This window comes from Rhinichthys klamathensis, unplaced genomic scaffold (assembly GCF_029890125.1).
Source record: "Rhinichthys klamathensis goyatoka isolate OS25496 unplaced genomic scaffold, OSU_Roscu_1.1 h1tg000221l_1, whole genome shotgun sequence".
NCBI classification, from domain to species: Eukaryota; Metazoa; Chordata; class Actinopteri; order Cypriniformes; family Leuciscidae; genus Rhinichthys; species Rhinichthys klamathensis.
The window spans coordinates 2,922,157-2,937,500 of record NW_026606745.1 but is presented as its reverse complement, the minus strand read 5'-3'; the positions used below and the strand labels follow the sequence as shown (position 1 = coordinate 2,937,500).

The 15,344-nt window shown below is 40.5% G+C and overlaps 1 protein-coding gene across 2 annotated transcripts; it reads left to right on the top strand.

Annotated features, from left to right (window-relative positions):
* The first annotated feature begins 2,699 nt into the window (after nucleotides 1-2,699).
* On the top strand, nucleotides 2,700-14,863 carry aqp4 (aquaporin 4). Of its 2 annotated transcripts, none has more exons than XM_056264521.1 (5): nucleotides 2,700-2,926; nucleotides 6,445-6,865; nucleotides 8,156-8,320; nucleotides 9,523-9,603; nucleotides 14,209-14,863. In XM_056264521.1, the coding sequence occupies exons 1-5, from the start codon at nucleotides 2,895-2,897 to the stop codon at nucleotides 14,479-14,481; spliced, it is 972 nt and encodes a 323-aa protein (XP_056120496.1). In that variant the 5' UTR covers nucleotides 2,700-2,894; the 3' UTR covers nucleotides 14,482-14,863. The 2 variants fall into 2 exon arrangements, with proteins under 2 accessions (XP_056120496.1, XP_056120495.1); XM_056264520.1 differs by lacking the exon at nucleotides 2,700-2,926 and adding an exon at nucleotides 4,025-4,159.
* Nucleotides 14,864-15,344: the final 481 nt, after the last annotated feature.

The following is a 15,344-nucleotide window of genomic DNA, read 5'->3' as shown; positions in this document are numbered from 1 at the left end:
GACCTTTTGCCGTGTAAGCGGCTGCGATTGCGTCTATTATCCACCTAGACAGGCTCTGTTTCGAGGCGGCGAGACCTTTAATGCGCCCACCAAACGAAACAAACAGCTGCTCAGAGCGCCTGAATGGGGCGGAGCGCATAATGTAAAATCTCAGAGCTCTGACTGGGCAGAGGAGATTAACATCACTTTCACTATCGGATGCTGGCAGAGCCGATAGAGAAATGACCTGTGCTCTGAATGGGGTGGCAACCACTTTGGGAACGTAACCATAGGCTTGAGGATGACTTTTGAGTCATTCGGGCCAAACTCAAGACACGACGCGCTTACAGATAGCGCGTGTAAATCCCCCACGCGTTTGACTGATGACAGTGCAATCAGAAAAACAGCTTTGAGCGACAGGTATTTCAGGTATGCTGTGTCCAGGGGTTCAAAGGGGAATGCTTTCAGGGCCTCTAGGACCAGTAAAAGGTCCCACATAGGAACCGAGGGGGGGCGCGGGGGGTTCATCCTTCTGGCTCCTCTGAGGAAGCGGATGATAAGCTCGTTTCTGCCTATCGACTGGTCGTGCATTGATTCAGAGAATGCTGCGACAGCCGCCACATAGACTTTGAGTGTGGAGGGGGATCTGCCCCTATCCAACAGCTCTTGAAGGAAACTGAGCAGCCGCGGGACCCCACACGTTTGCGGATCTAGGTTTTTGTTAGTGCACCACTTAGACACAACGCGTCCAAACACAGACCATTTGGACGCGTATAGCCTTCTAGTAGAAGGTACTCTAGACTGCGAGATTGTGTTCATTACTGCGTCTGGCAGGGCGATAGATACCCGTTGATCACCCACACGTGTAGCGACCAGCGCTCCGGGTGGGGATGCCAGATCTGCTCTAGGCGGGACAGGCCATGGGGCTGTCTGTGACAGCCGCATTAGCTCTGGAAACCAAGTCTGGTTCTCCCATCGCGGGGCTATGAGGAGCACTGAATGGCGCGTTTCCCTGATTCTCTTAATCACCTGTGGTAACAGAGATACCGGAGGAAATGCATATAATGGGTGGCTGGGCCACGTCCGGGCCAGCGCGTCCCTGTCCTTTGAAAAGAACTTCGGGCAGTGAGCATTGTCTTGTGACGCAAAAAGGTCGACTTCCACTGTCCCGAGCTAGCGCGACATGGAGCTAGAGCGACGCGGCAGGAACAGGTTCATAGCTTGCGACGTTTTCTGCACCTCAGAAAAACGGTCGACGATTCCGTTCACTGCTGGGCCGAAGAGACCGGAGTGTGAGAGAGGGGCGTCGAGGAAAACGGATCGCTCAGACTCTCTCATGTCAGCCAGCGTCAGCCAAAGGTGCCTCTCAGTTACAGTTAACGAGGCCATGCATCTCCCCAGGGCCTGGGCCGCAGACTTAGTAGCGCGAAGGGAGAGATCCGTCGCGCTCCTCAGGTCTGTAATGGCAGCTGGGTCCCGGCCTTTCTCGTCCCACTCATGGAGGAGATCGGCTTGGAGAATTTGCAGAACAGCCATTGAGTGCAGGGCGGAAGCTGCTTGTCCGGCGGCGGCGTATGCGTGACCGACAAGGGCAGATGTGGTCCTGCAGGCTTTAGATGGCAGGGCAGACTTTGAGCGCCATCTCGCGGAGGGCGGGCAAAGGTGCGCTGCGACAGCTTCCTCGACCTTAGGAATAGAGCTGTATCCCTTCTCGGCGGCGCCGTCCACTTGGGAGAGCGACGCGGAGACAGAGGAATGAAGCCTCGCGGAGAAAGGGGCATTCCACGATTTAGCCAGTTCCGAGTGCAGCTCAGGGAGGAAGGGCGCGGGCCTGGAAGCGGGCGCTTGACGGCGGCGACTCTAAAGAAAGCAGCCATCAAGCCTGTTGGGGGCGGGCTCCTGAGGCGATGACCACTCGAGCCGAGGCGGTCGACGGCCTGCGAAAGGAGGCGCATCAGTTCGGCTTCCGCTCCAGCGCGTGTTCTCCCAGACTCCTGAATAGAAGAGGAGGCGGAGCGTTGAGAGCTCGACCACTCCTCGCTATCCGAAGCTAGGATGGAACAGCTATCTCCTGCGGCGGGTCCATTTGCGTCATCCTCAGAGTCGACGGCAGGGCGAGCCGTAGACATCGGAAGCTCCTCACAGTGCTCAAATCCTCCCGAAGAGAGCGCAAGAGCAGCATGTTCCTGGCCCAGGCAGAGAGCGCATATAACGTGGCGGTCTCCGACGCTGAGGGGGGCTCTGCACGAGCCGCAAGTGGACCGAGGGATCTTTAAAAAGACGCTTTCCCGTAGCGTAAGCTAAACTTACGCAATACGAGAGAACCTCTCGTAAGAGAACTAACATATTAATTTGGGAGGAATTCTTCACTTTTACGCCCCTGTCCAGACTTTGGCTCTGTGAGGTTACAGCACTCGGAGATGTTGTGGTTGGAAATGTGACTGTTGTTTTGTATCTGAAGTGGTTACAACTGACTCTTTTTTCATCCTGAAGGGACACATCTAATATATATTGTGCTATGCAAATATTTGCATCATCAACGAGACTGGGTGTTTTGGATGAGGCCGAAAAATTTGGGGTTGGTAAAGTTGTTTGTTTTTTTTAGAATTGAATACTTAGATAGATAGATAGATAGATAGATAGATAGATAGATAGATAGATAGATAGATAGATAGATAGATAGATAGATAGATAGATCTCATGTAACTATGCTGCATGTGTTAGATACCATGAGGCGAGTGCTGCATGTGTGAGTGGTGTCACTGGTCTAGTCAGTGCTGTCAGATCAGTTGTGCCGAAAGCTTCAGTTTCATCTCTCTGTGCTTTGGTCTCTCCGCTCTGATTTGACCATGAAGACATGGTAACACGACACTGAGAGAGGAGCACACTGAGCTGCCAGACAGTCTGAGGAAGGCATGACAAGCTGTGGAGCCCTGGACAGATTCAGGTGAGTTCAAGAGCAAAAGTGCTAGATCACTAGCATGCTATAATTGTATATTTTAATTTGTCTTGTGGGTTAATTTGTAATCTGTATTATGAACACCTACATTTTTAGGTCCCTTGATGCTTTAAAAAATATATATGTTCAAATGTACAGTAAATAAATAAAATATGCAGAATAGGCTGTAGCCTACTGATCTCTTAATTTAAAATAATATTGCATTGGCGGAGAAATATTTCCCTATAAAGAGTCTGCAGTAACTAGATTTTTTCTCATGTTTGTCCAGTTTATTGAAAATTTTTCTATATGAGCTCACGATCATGAGGTTCAAACTCAGGTCCCTCCATAAATCAAGATAAACAAGGACATAGATATAAATAGGGAGTGTGAAAATGTAATGTCATAATATGAATTAGCGTACAAGTGCACCTTAATTATAATCTGGCATTCTTGAGTCCCATCAGTTCATTTTCAACCACTGTTTAAGTCTTGATGTGCTTGTTTGTTTGTTTGTTTATTTATTTACTTATTAGGCCTACTTATTTATATTGATGATGTTGTTGTTGTAGTAATTATATAGGCTACTAGAGGTTTTTTCATGAATTATTACAAAGATTTAAGATGTATTGCATTAGTTAGTTAGTCAGTTAGTTAGTTACATTATAAAAAAGCTGCTGCCTTGAATTTTTAAGTATAACCAACTTGGAGGTTTAAGTCATTTCAATTTTTATTACATTAAACCGACTTGAATCTAGCTCTTTTTTTTTTTGTTCTTTTTTTTTTAAAGCTAAAAAAATGTTAACTTATTTTGATGAGTTAAAGCCATGTAAAAACATTTGTTGTCATAAATGATTGATCATATAATTGTTTACAGTGTTTAGTTAGAGTCTCATGCACCCCTAACACCGATAACAGCGAATAGTTTAATGCGGTCGTGTTTAATTGAACTTAATAGTTTTAATCGGTGCACCGGGGAAACGTGCGCGCGCGTGTGTGTGTGTGTGTGTGTGTGTGTGTGTGTGTGTGTGTGTGTATCAGAGGGAGGAGATGCTGAACAACACGCAGACTCACACACATATTGATCGTAATGAGCACGCGCTGTAACTGATCATCACAGCTATCCTGTGGTTCAGATGTCTTGTTTGAGGTAAACTTCTCCCACTGAGAGGATGCTTGTTCAGGGATGAGAAAGGCGTTTTCGCGGGTCTCGGTTCCTAACAGAAGTCGTGGCTTTCTTCGGTAAGTTAGTTTGCTGATTTTGACTCTATAAGAAGTTTTGGTTTGTAATTTGAAGTTTTTATTTTTTGATCACACAGCGGGTTAAATGTTCACATTTCACATGACGTTTTAGTTGGCTTCACCTGTCAAGGCAACATGTTCCTGATCCCCGAAATGATCGTTTAAAATCATCCAATCATCGTCATTTTATTTCATAGAGAACCGTTCAATGTATAACCAGCGCCATAGAAGTGTTTATCAGTTTCCCCCAAAATTCCATAGTCATTTGCACTTGCAGTTCTGCATTATTGCAAAAGCCTAATCAATTAATACGGGATATTCTTCAAACAAACTAAGCTTCTGAATCTTCTGCAGTAGCCTAGCCTATGGTTAAAGGAATAGTTCACTTAAAAATTACAATTATGTCATCATTTAGCCTACTCACCCTCAAATTGTTTCGAACCTGTAGGCTATGAGTTTCTTTCTTCTGCTGAACACAAGGGAAGATGTTTTGAAGATAACCAGACAGTTGACTTCCATAGTATAGGAAAAAAATACTATAGTAGTCACTATATAATCCTATGATACTATAGGCCTAGTTAATGAGGTAAATCAACTGTTTGGTAAACTGACATTATTCAAAATATCTTCCTTTGTGTTCAGCAGAAGAAAGAAACTCATACAGGTTTGAAACAACTTGAGGGTGAGTAAATTATGACAGAATTTAAAATTTTAAGTGAACTATCCCTTTAAATTTATGTTGATGACAGTAAACAAAACAAAGTTATAAAAGTTTACAGTAATAGTTGTAGATATCTTGTTAGAAACTATGGTCACCATGGTCTTTTTTTAATGTATTTTGTATATTCCACAACAAAGGCCTAGTTTTTCTTTCCTTGTGATGTTTTCAGTTGTAATTAATGTTGCTAATGATGTGCATTCTGCATGCATTTTGCTGATGTATAGCCTACTGAGTAGTTGATGTTTGGTTAATAATAGATCCATTTTATTATTGGAATTTTTCCGAGCATGTGCTCTGTGGAATCTTTGAAAGGAAACTGAGGCCACTCTAATTAGATGAATTTCCACTTGGAAGGAGCGCACAGATTAACTGCATGAAGAGACGATTTAAAACCATGCAGAAAGAGATCAAAACACTATAACAGTCTATAGGATGCTTGAAAATAGTTTTTCTGTACATTCTCTCACACTATATTCTCACTCATTGTTTTTGTTGTCAATAAATGCATTAATCTTCTTTCCTCCACAGTATAACAATTACAGCAGGGTCCAAATGTTCACAAATCTGACATTTAAAATGTAGAAACATTATGTAAGATACTGCACTGTTCTTAGGTCAAACAAGTAGATTTGTGACATTGACCATTCCACTGTACAGATAGTCAAAAAAACAAAGATGCACTTTGGATCCTCTCAAATCATGCTGGATCACCATCAGTGTTAGAAATGTGTTTCTTTCTCTCAGCTATTGTCCAGAGCAAGAGCCTTACTTACACATTCCTTTCATGTATTTAAGTTAAACATCTGTTTCAGATTAAGAAGGACCCCTTAGACTCTGAGAGAGAGTTTTGTTCTTTCTTATGCATTGTGTATTACACTGACCTTCTCGGACCTACAATCTCTGTGTGGAGATTTGACCATTTATAGAATTGTTATACAATGTATATCTGATATGAGATGATGTAATTTATGATCTTATTGGTTGAATAACGAGAAGTGCATGGTTTTATTGGTTTATTTGAATGCCATCCTGGATCTCTTCGGAGTATTATATTGTTTGTTCGGACTCGGAGTCAGTGAGGTACAGTGTAATGGAGAGTTCGCAAAGAAACTTTTGTTGAAAGATAAAGCAGCGAACAGTATTGGATCTGACAGCAGAGTAAATGATTTCATAATGTTGTAAATTATGGTTTTATATGGATAATGTTTATGTCTTCAAAACACTAACTCGCACATGCAATAGCGAGCGAGTGGGCGTTGATACTGTTTCACATGCAGTGACATTAGCTAATCATAAAATCGGCCGTTCACTGACAAGCCTTAAAGGAGCCATATATATATATTTTCCTTTTTTGTGCAAAGAACTGTATTAACATTTTTAGTGAACATCAAGGTACATATTCAAATAAAAAATCAATGTCATGACCCCTTTAAACCAAAAGTGGGACAAACCAAATCCCCCAAAAATGCACACCAGAAGTGTACTCGTGGTCTTACTCTTATGGTATGAATCACGAATACAGATCACCAACATTTTTTTCTCTCTCTCATTTTATTCCTTTAAGGAGGTGTGTGTCGTCTTGCTCATGCAATAACCGTGTCATGGCAGCCTTCAAGGGTGTGTGGACTCAGGAATTCTGGCGAGCGGTTTCGGGGGAGTTTTTAGCCATGATAATATTCGTGCTGCTTAGTCTTGGATCCACAATCAACTGGACAGCAAAACAGGAGAACCCTCCACCTGCCGACCTCGTCCTCATCTCTCTCTGCTTTGGCTTATCCATCGCAACCCTCGTCCAGTGTTTCGGGCACATCAGCGGTGCCCACATCAACCCGGCCGTTACAGCGGCGATGGTTGCCACGCGGAAGCTGAGCCTGGCAAAGGGTGTTTTTTATTTGTTAGCACAATGCCTGGGGGCAATAGTGGGGGCGGCCGTCTTGTATGGAGTGACACCAGCATCAGTGAGAGGAGGATTGGGAGTGACTTCTGTGAGTATTTCTTAATTAGAGGAATAGGTCACCCAAAAATGTAGAGGAATAGGTCACCCAAAAATGACTCGTCTTTATTTTTTTCTTTCATGCAATGAAAGTCAACAGGGTCCTGTTTTGTTTTGGACCCCATTGACTTTCATTGTATGAGCAAAAAGCACTCGAGTCATTCTTTACAATGTCTTCCACAAATGTGTTCCGCAGAAGAAAAAGTCATACAGAACAACATGAGGGTGAGTAAATGATGACAGAGGTTTTGGTTTTGGGCAATCGCTTTAAAGGGTTAGTTCACCCAAAAATGAAAATTCTGTCAGTATTTACTCGCCCTCATTGTTGTTCCAACCCCGTAAGACCTTCGTTCATCTTCGGAACACGAATTAAGATATTTTTGATGAAATATGGGAGATGGATCACTCCTCCATACTAGTCCATAGGCTTCTTCAGGGATTGAACTTGCCAGCCTCGAAAAGTTATTAAAGACATCGTTAAAATAGTCCAAGTGACTACAGTGGCTCAATCTTAAGTTTATCAAGCGACGAGAATACTTTTTGTGCGCAAAAACAAACAAAAATAACGACTTTATTTCAACTATTCATGTCCTTCTCTTTGGGCCTCTAGTCAGTAAGCGTAGTGTGATTGCGTAGAGCTACGTCACACGTAGGCTCACTATTGGCCGACGCTGGTCATGTGCATGATGCGTGTGACGTACAACAACAGAAGCTTTCGCTATTACACTAGTGAACTGACTCGAGGCCCACAGAGAAGGAAATGAATAGTTGAAATAAAGTCGTTATTTTTGTTTGTTTTTGCGCACAAAAAGTATTCTCGTCGCTTGATAAACTTAAGGTTGAGCCACTGTAGTCACTTGGACTATTTTAACGATGTCTTTAATAACTTTTCGAGGCCGGCAAGTTCAATCCCTGAAGAAGCCTATGGACTAGTATGGAGGAGTGATCCAGCTCTCTGATTTCATCAAAAATATCTTAATTCGTGTTCCGAAGATGAACGAAGGTCTTACGGGGTTGGAACAACATGAGGATGAGTAATTACTGACAGAATTTTCATTTTTGGGTGAACTAACCCTTTAAGGCAGTTGATTAGAAGTTTTACACCTGGTTAAACTCATCGGTCATTAGTAGAGCACTCAATAACCTAAATAAGGCATGTCTCATTAGTGTGATCCCTAAAATTTGTAAGTGGTAGGGGCCTCCAGGAGAATGATTGAAAAACACTGGTGTCGAGCAAGTATTCGATATCGCTCACGCTATAACTCACTATCGCCCCTTGCAGGTCAATACTGAAATCTCCACTGGTCATGCCATTGTGATAGAGCTCATAATCACTTTTGAGCTTGTCTTCACCGTCTTTGCCACCTGTGACCCCAAGCGCAGTGATCTTAAAGGTTCGGCAGCGCTGGCTATTGGCCTGTCGGTGTGCGTCGGCCATCTGTTTGCTGTGAGTATTTCCTGATTTGCTCCATTAAATGAATTGTGTAAAATTGTATTGCTATACATTTCATGCGCTTTCCGATGCATGTTTCTTATGAGCGCTTTAACCTTAACTGAAATTTTCAATCCTGCACTGTCAAGCACATTTTTAAGCAGTGCTTGAAGATCTTTATCCTATAAAGATTAGTCTCTTGAGGTGTATCTGCTTAGTTCTCCTTTGGAGAATGTGTAGCCTAGCTACAATCCCAAGTGATAGTGTTATTTCCATGCCAATAATCCCAGCAGAATCTGCAGATGAGGTGTTTATATGAAAGCTCATTTGTGTTGCTAAGAAAGTTGGCATGAGAGCGGGATGCCCTCTACATGCCCTCATGTATTTAGGTCTGGCACTGAGACAAACTCTACTTAAGACCCTTTAGAGCAGCATTTATGATTTAAAGAGCCAAACCACTGTCACTCAGCTCACTCATTCTTCACATTGTTTCTTTGCATCTCTTCTGCTCTTCCTTTTAGAGTCTCTTCTCATAATTCCAACCTGTAGCGACATTTCTGCAAAATGATATTATGTTGCTTCTTGGATATTTCACAACACTCTTAGAGTGAAAAAATGTCCCGTGAGTGGTGCTAAAAGTGTGTTGGTTTTTATTGGAAACGTATGAACATGATTCTGGCAAAGTTTTATTATTTTGGTTTATTACGTTGAATAAGGTCGATGCTCAATTGTGTTTGAAATGAACAATGATAGTGTTAACCATAGCAAGCATGAGATAACGTTTTCTGAAGGAACAATGCATTTTAGCCTACTTATTGAATGTTTAGGAGTGCTGTATCAGGTAAGTTGCAGAGCAAGTTTACTACGTCAGAAAATCCATACGTATGGAGCTGGCTATGTGATGCAGATGTCAAAATGTATTAGTATACAAATCATGCACTATGGTAAAAGTGTTTTGAGGTCATACTCATAACACAGTGCTGTGCGAGAAATCGCACAAAAATTAGTCTTTATTAATCGATATTCTGCCCCATAATCATAATTTGTTGGTTAATTACTGCAGCAAGTGTTAATTCAGGCTGGAAATTGCAGTGAATTGTATAGTTTAAGCACATTTGTAGAGTTTTGCAAAAATGTAACTAGAGGCACGTTTTTTTCCAATAAGCCTATTTGCAAAATTCATAACAAGTGTAACACGTTTTGTCTGTGTGTTTCAGATCCCGTACACTGGAGCCAGTATGAATCCAGCTCGCTCTTTTGGTCCTGTGGTCATCATGGGAAAATGGCAGGACCATTGGGTAAGATTCACACAATATATTCTGTGTGTGGATAAACAATACGAAGACTCATTAAAGAGATAGTTCACCCAAAAATGAAAAAATCTGTCATTTACGCATGAAGTTGTCCCAAACCTGTATGAGTTTCTTTCTTCTGCTGAACACAAAAGAAGATATTTTGAAGAATGTCTGTAACCAAACAGGCCCATGGCCCCATTGACTTCCATAGTATGGAGAAAAAAAATACTATGGAAGTCAATGTGGTCCATCAACTGTTTGGTTACAGACATTCTTTAAAATATCTTCCCTTGTGTTCAGCAGAAGAAAGAAACTCATACAGGTTTGGGACAACTTGAGGGTGCATAAATGATGACATTGTTTCAATTTTTGGGTGAACTATCGCTTTAAGTTCTTTCTAAACCCTACATTGATATTTATGTGCATAAAGATTCAAGGTCAGCAAGGCCTTTTGGAACTGCGATTGATAAAAGTGAAGCTGACGAGAATTTGATTCAATGCCAAAACTTTTTTAAGAAGAAAATTTTGGCTTTGTTTCACTCCTACAAAGGAGCCTGAACTATATCTGGCGCATGAAGACATTTATCTCTGACCTACCACAGACCTTTGGCATGAATCTTGATATACTGGATTAATTCATTTTGAATATATCAGTGTAGAACTGTTGCACCATAAAAGCACCATACTCTCAATCCTGCTGTTGTACTGAATATCAAACGGCTGCAAGGCACACTGCAGCTCTCTTGCTTGTGCGATTTTCAAATGTCATTCTCCTTGAAACATTACAGAGCAGTCAAAAAAGCAGACAGATGTGGCCTTCAAAATAACACATGACACTGGTTGGTGTGCTCCCTACATGCACATATGAGTGTTATGCATCTTCATGAGTGGCGCGTCTGAGTGACTGCTGCTGTCATCAGGGTTGATACAGGGTCTCCCCTGTGGTGCTGTTACATTAGAAAGGTCAAAACATTTCTCTCATGGAGTGTTTACCGCACTTACACCATGCTACGCACAGTGCTCTTTTCAAGGCCTTGGTGTAAGTTTCATCAATGAAAGATTTTAGAGATTATGAATGAAAGCAATGCATCAGACGTGAAGCAGCTTGAAGATCACACTGGCACTGTTACACTAATGAGAGCTGCTGGTGATCATTATACTGTATATATAATCGTTTGGAAATAATGAGATAAACAACATTAACTGCATTTGTGGACACTGTCCGGGGTTGTGCAGGGTAAATGTATCTGGCCTGTGCTATGTAGTCGGTCGCACCCACTTCTATTTCTGTCGTCACGGCAGTTAGTGATCCAGGTTTGGCACACTTCTGGAGTCAATATCCTTGTCACACTGATAAAATACATATATCAGACACGGATATAAGAGCTGGACAGATTATTTACTAGGCTGAAAATATAGGAAAGGAAAGGAAAGGAAAGGAAAGGAAAGGAAAGGAAAGGAAAGGGCATACTTTATAAAAAAATAACATTTTCACAATATATTCAATCATATACACAAAATGCAAAACATGATTAATACAGTGGGGTCCAACTCCAAACATCTAAGACCATCAGTGAATATGCACTTTCACATTTAAAATTTATTTCACATTTTAAATGTAATAGATTTTTTTTTTCATTGCAAATTATAATATTAGCATAATAACAATTTGTGTGAAAAGTTTAATATTCATTATATTTATTGAGCTATATAAATAAATAATAAATATAATATTGTATATTAATGCATATATATATATTGCATTATTATATATTATGTTATTATACAGTTGTGGTCAGAATTATTGACCCCCCCTGGTAAATATGATCGAAGATGGCTGTAAAAAAAAAAAAAAAAAAAAATTATCCTTTTGATCTTTCATTCAAAAAAATTGAAAAAAATCTAACCTTTCATTGAAGTAAAATAATTGAAAGTGGGGGGGGGGGGGGGGATCACATTATGAAATAAATGTGTTTCTCCAAAACACGGTGGCCACAATTATCGGCACCCCTAGAATTTTTTATGAGTAAAATATATCGGAAGTATATTCTCATTAATATTGACTCATTTTTAATATTTTTACCACACCAGGGTGAATAGGAACATGAAATTAAATATGAGGAAACTCAAAGGCCAAATTCCATTAATCATCCATTAATGAGTAAAACCAAATAATAGTTCTGATGTGCAGCAAAACATTGTTGAGCTTTACTACATAGAAAGTGGCTGTAAGAAAATAGCTAAAGCATTGAAAATTCCCATTTCCACCATCAGGGCAATAATTAAGAAGTTCCAATCAACTAAAGATGTTAGGAATCTGCCAGGAAGAGGACGTGTGTCTATAGTGTCGGTGAGGAGGAGAGTTTGAGTGACCAAAGACTCTTCAAGGATCACAGATGGAGAATTGCAGAGATTACTTGAGTCTTGGGGTCAGAAGCCTAAAACAAAAAAAAATCAAACAACCCCTACATTTGAAAAGATTACACTGACACAGAGAGTAACATCAACTTATCGTAACTTTTACTTCAATCCTGAGCTTTCAGACCCAAGTAAACGAACCCATACATCGTCAGGCATCACAGAATGCTTCCAGCACAATCGAACTCTATGCATCCCTGAACACTAACTCAATGCATTATTAAACCCCCACTTGAGAGAACACAACAAGAGTTTCAAGAAAAATCCTCTGCAAAGTCCAGTATATTCAGTTGTCCGACATAACTGTAACTTCAAAAGGGACTGGGTTCTGTGGTCAGATGAAACTAAAAAAATAGTTTTTTGGCAGCAAACCCACCAGATGTGTTTGGTGCAAACAGGGATAAAAGTACCCCATGCCTACGGTTAAATATACCTGCTGGATCTTATATGTTGTGGTCCTGGACATCTTGTTCAGATTCATGGTATTATGGATTCTAGCAAATAGCAGATTAAAAAAAAAATCAAAACCTGACAACCTCTGCCAGAAATCTTATAATGGGCCGTGGTTGGATCTTCCATCAGGACAACGATCCAAAACAACATCAAAATCAACAAAAATGTGTCGAGCGCAAAAATAAGCTTCTACCATGGTCGTCCCAGTCCCCTAAACTGAACCCTGAAGAAAATGAGTGGGATAAACTGAAGAGAAGAAGCACCAACATGGATCTGGGAATCTGAAGGATCTGGAGAGATTCATTACGGAGGAATGGTCCCTGATCTCTTGTCAGGTGTTCTCCAAACTCATCAGGCATTATAGGAGAAGACTCAGAGCTGTTATCTTAATGCGACATAAAATCACATAATGTGATTTCCCCCCCACATTCAATTATTTGACTTCAATGAATGGTTCGATTTTTGCGACTTTTTTGAACGAAAGATCAAAAGGATAAACAATGCAGATTTATTTTTTACAGCCATTTTTGATCATATTTACAAGGGATGCCAATGATTCAGAACACAGCTACATATAAATGCAGATATATCTATATTAAATATTTCTTATTTTGACATAAAATGTCTTAATTGTTTTCATTATTTAATTAATTTGATACATTTAATTAAAAGAAACTTAAAGGGATACTCCACTTTTTTTGGAAATAGGCTCATTTTACAACTCCCCCAGAGTTAAACTGTTGAGTTTTACCGTTTTTGAATCCATTCAGCCGATCTCCGGTTCTGGCGGTACCACTTTTAGCATAGCTTAGCATACATCATTGAAGTGGACAAGACCATTAGCATATCTAAAAAAAAAAAGACGAAAGAGTTTCGATATTTTTCCTATTTAAAACTTGACTCTTCTGTAGTTACATCGTGCACTAAGACCGACGGAAAATGAAAAGTTGCGATTTTCTAGGCTGATATGGCTAGGAACTATACTCTCATTCCTGCGTAATAATCAAGAAACTTTCCTGCCGTACCATGAGAGCAGCAGGCGTAATGATATGACGCAGCGCCTGAAAATAGGCCACCTTCCGTCAACACAACGGAACTATTTTCAGTCGCTTCGTCATATCATTACGCCTGCTGCTCTCATGGTACGGCAGTGAAGTTTCTTGATTATTACGCAGGAATGAGAGTATAGTTCCTAGCCATATCAGCCTAGAAAATCGCAACTTTACATTTTCCGTCGGTCTTAGTGCACGATGTAACTACAGAAGAGTCAAGTTTTAAATAGGAAAAATATCGAAACTCTTTCGTCTTTTTTTTTTTAGAAATGCTAATGGTCTTGTCCACTTCAATGATGTATGCTAAGCTATGCTAAAAGTGGTACCGCCAGAACCGGAGATCGGCTGAATGGATTCAAAAACGGTAAAACTCAACAGTTTTTACTCTGGGGGAGTTGTAAAATAAGCCTATTTCCAAAAAAAGTGGAGTATCCCTTTAAAATTGTACAGAATCTTAAATATTTATTATTCATTTTACATAATTCATTTTTTTCAAAATCCTAAAACTCACTTGTGAGTGAGAAGTGAAATGAATTAATTCAATTGAATTAAAACAAATGTATTAGAGGTACATTTCTAAATCCTAAAACTCACAATTTGAGTTAAAAGATTAATTGTTTAATTACATAAAATTCACATAGTATATTTTTTAACCAGATTTATTATTTCTCTCTCTCTCTCTCAGGTATACTGGGTGGGCCCTTTAATAGGGGGCATCCTGGCTGCCGCTGTGTACGAATATCTATTCTGTCCCGACCCTGACCTGAAGCGGCGCTATGCCGACGTCCTCTCCAAGAGCCCCTTCCAAATCGACCCGTATCGGGTTGTGGACAACGAGACGTACCCCAGCGATCAAGCTCAGCTCATGGCCAAGCAGGCAGCGATCCGAGTGCTGGACCTGGAGAGGGCAGAGAAGAAGCAGAGGGAGTCTGCTGGAGAAGTGCTGTCGTCTGTATGACTAGTGAGAGCCACTGAGGAGGAACAGCACAACATTAATGAGCTCAAAGAAACAGATCTGATCTAGAGTCACAGCGTGCGTTTGTGTAGAAACCTTTTACCGAACGACTCCAAACACTTGACTTTAATCATTAAGAATGAGCTAAACCACCATAATGGTCTGTCTTTGAACTCGCTTAAAACGCTCTTCCCTGTATGCCAGTCACAGCCCATAGATCTCATATCCAATAGAAGAATCCACTTTGAAGATTTTAGCCAGTCGCTGAACATCCTTTAGCAGATGCACCTCATCAACTACAGAATCAATAACTAAATGGGATTCTCAAATCTAAGCAACTGTAACGGTTTTCTTTGGTTTACGGGTTATTACCTGGCAATCAGGGGTTGAGATTAGATCATCACCATAGTAATGCAGACTATTTTCCTTCTCAGTGCACTCTGTATGAATATTAACCCCTTCTGCCCTTTACTTCTGTCCTCACCCCTCTCCCTTTTAAATTTAATGTTGTGTAGAGTATTTTTATATTTAATTTTTTCCTTAAGGTTATGGATGATGTTATGTCTTTGAATCTCACTGTCAGAAATCGGTATAATTGCAACCCTGCATGACTTTTATTTTATTTTTTGAGCCTAAAATGCATGACTTTTCCGACACATCCACACAAAACACGAACATATCGTGTCCTATATTGTGTCAGTTCTTTCATAATATGCAACTTGTAATTACGTTATTTTAGGCTGATTAATTATCTAGCCATGTGTTGGATGCATACAGTTATATGTAATCAAGTGATGTATATTAACTGTTTATATTATATTATATTAAAGAAAAGTAACAGGAACTTCTTACGGAAGCCCATTTTA

Bases quoted from the DNA above. Each gene is read 5' to 3' on its own strand.
- aqp4 (XM_056264520.1), top strand. From the start codon at position 4,104: ATGAGAAAGGCGTTTTCGCGGGTCTCGGTTCCTAACAGAAGTCGTGGC. The intron at 4,160-6,444 runs GTAAGTTAGTTT...TATTCCTTTAAG, and splicing joins AGAAGTCGTGGCTTTCTTCG to GAGGTGTGTGTCGTCTTGCT. The intron at 6,866-8,155 runs GTGAGTATTTCT...CGCCCCTTGCAG, and splicing joins GAGGATTGGGAGTGACTTCT to GTCAATACTGAAATCTCCAC.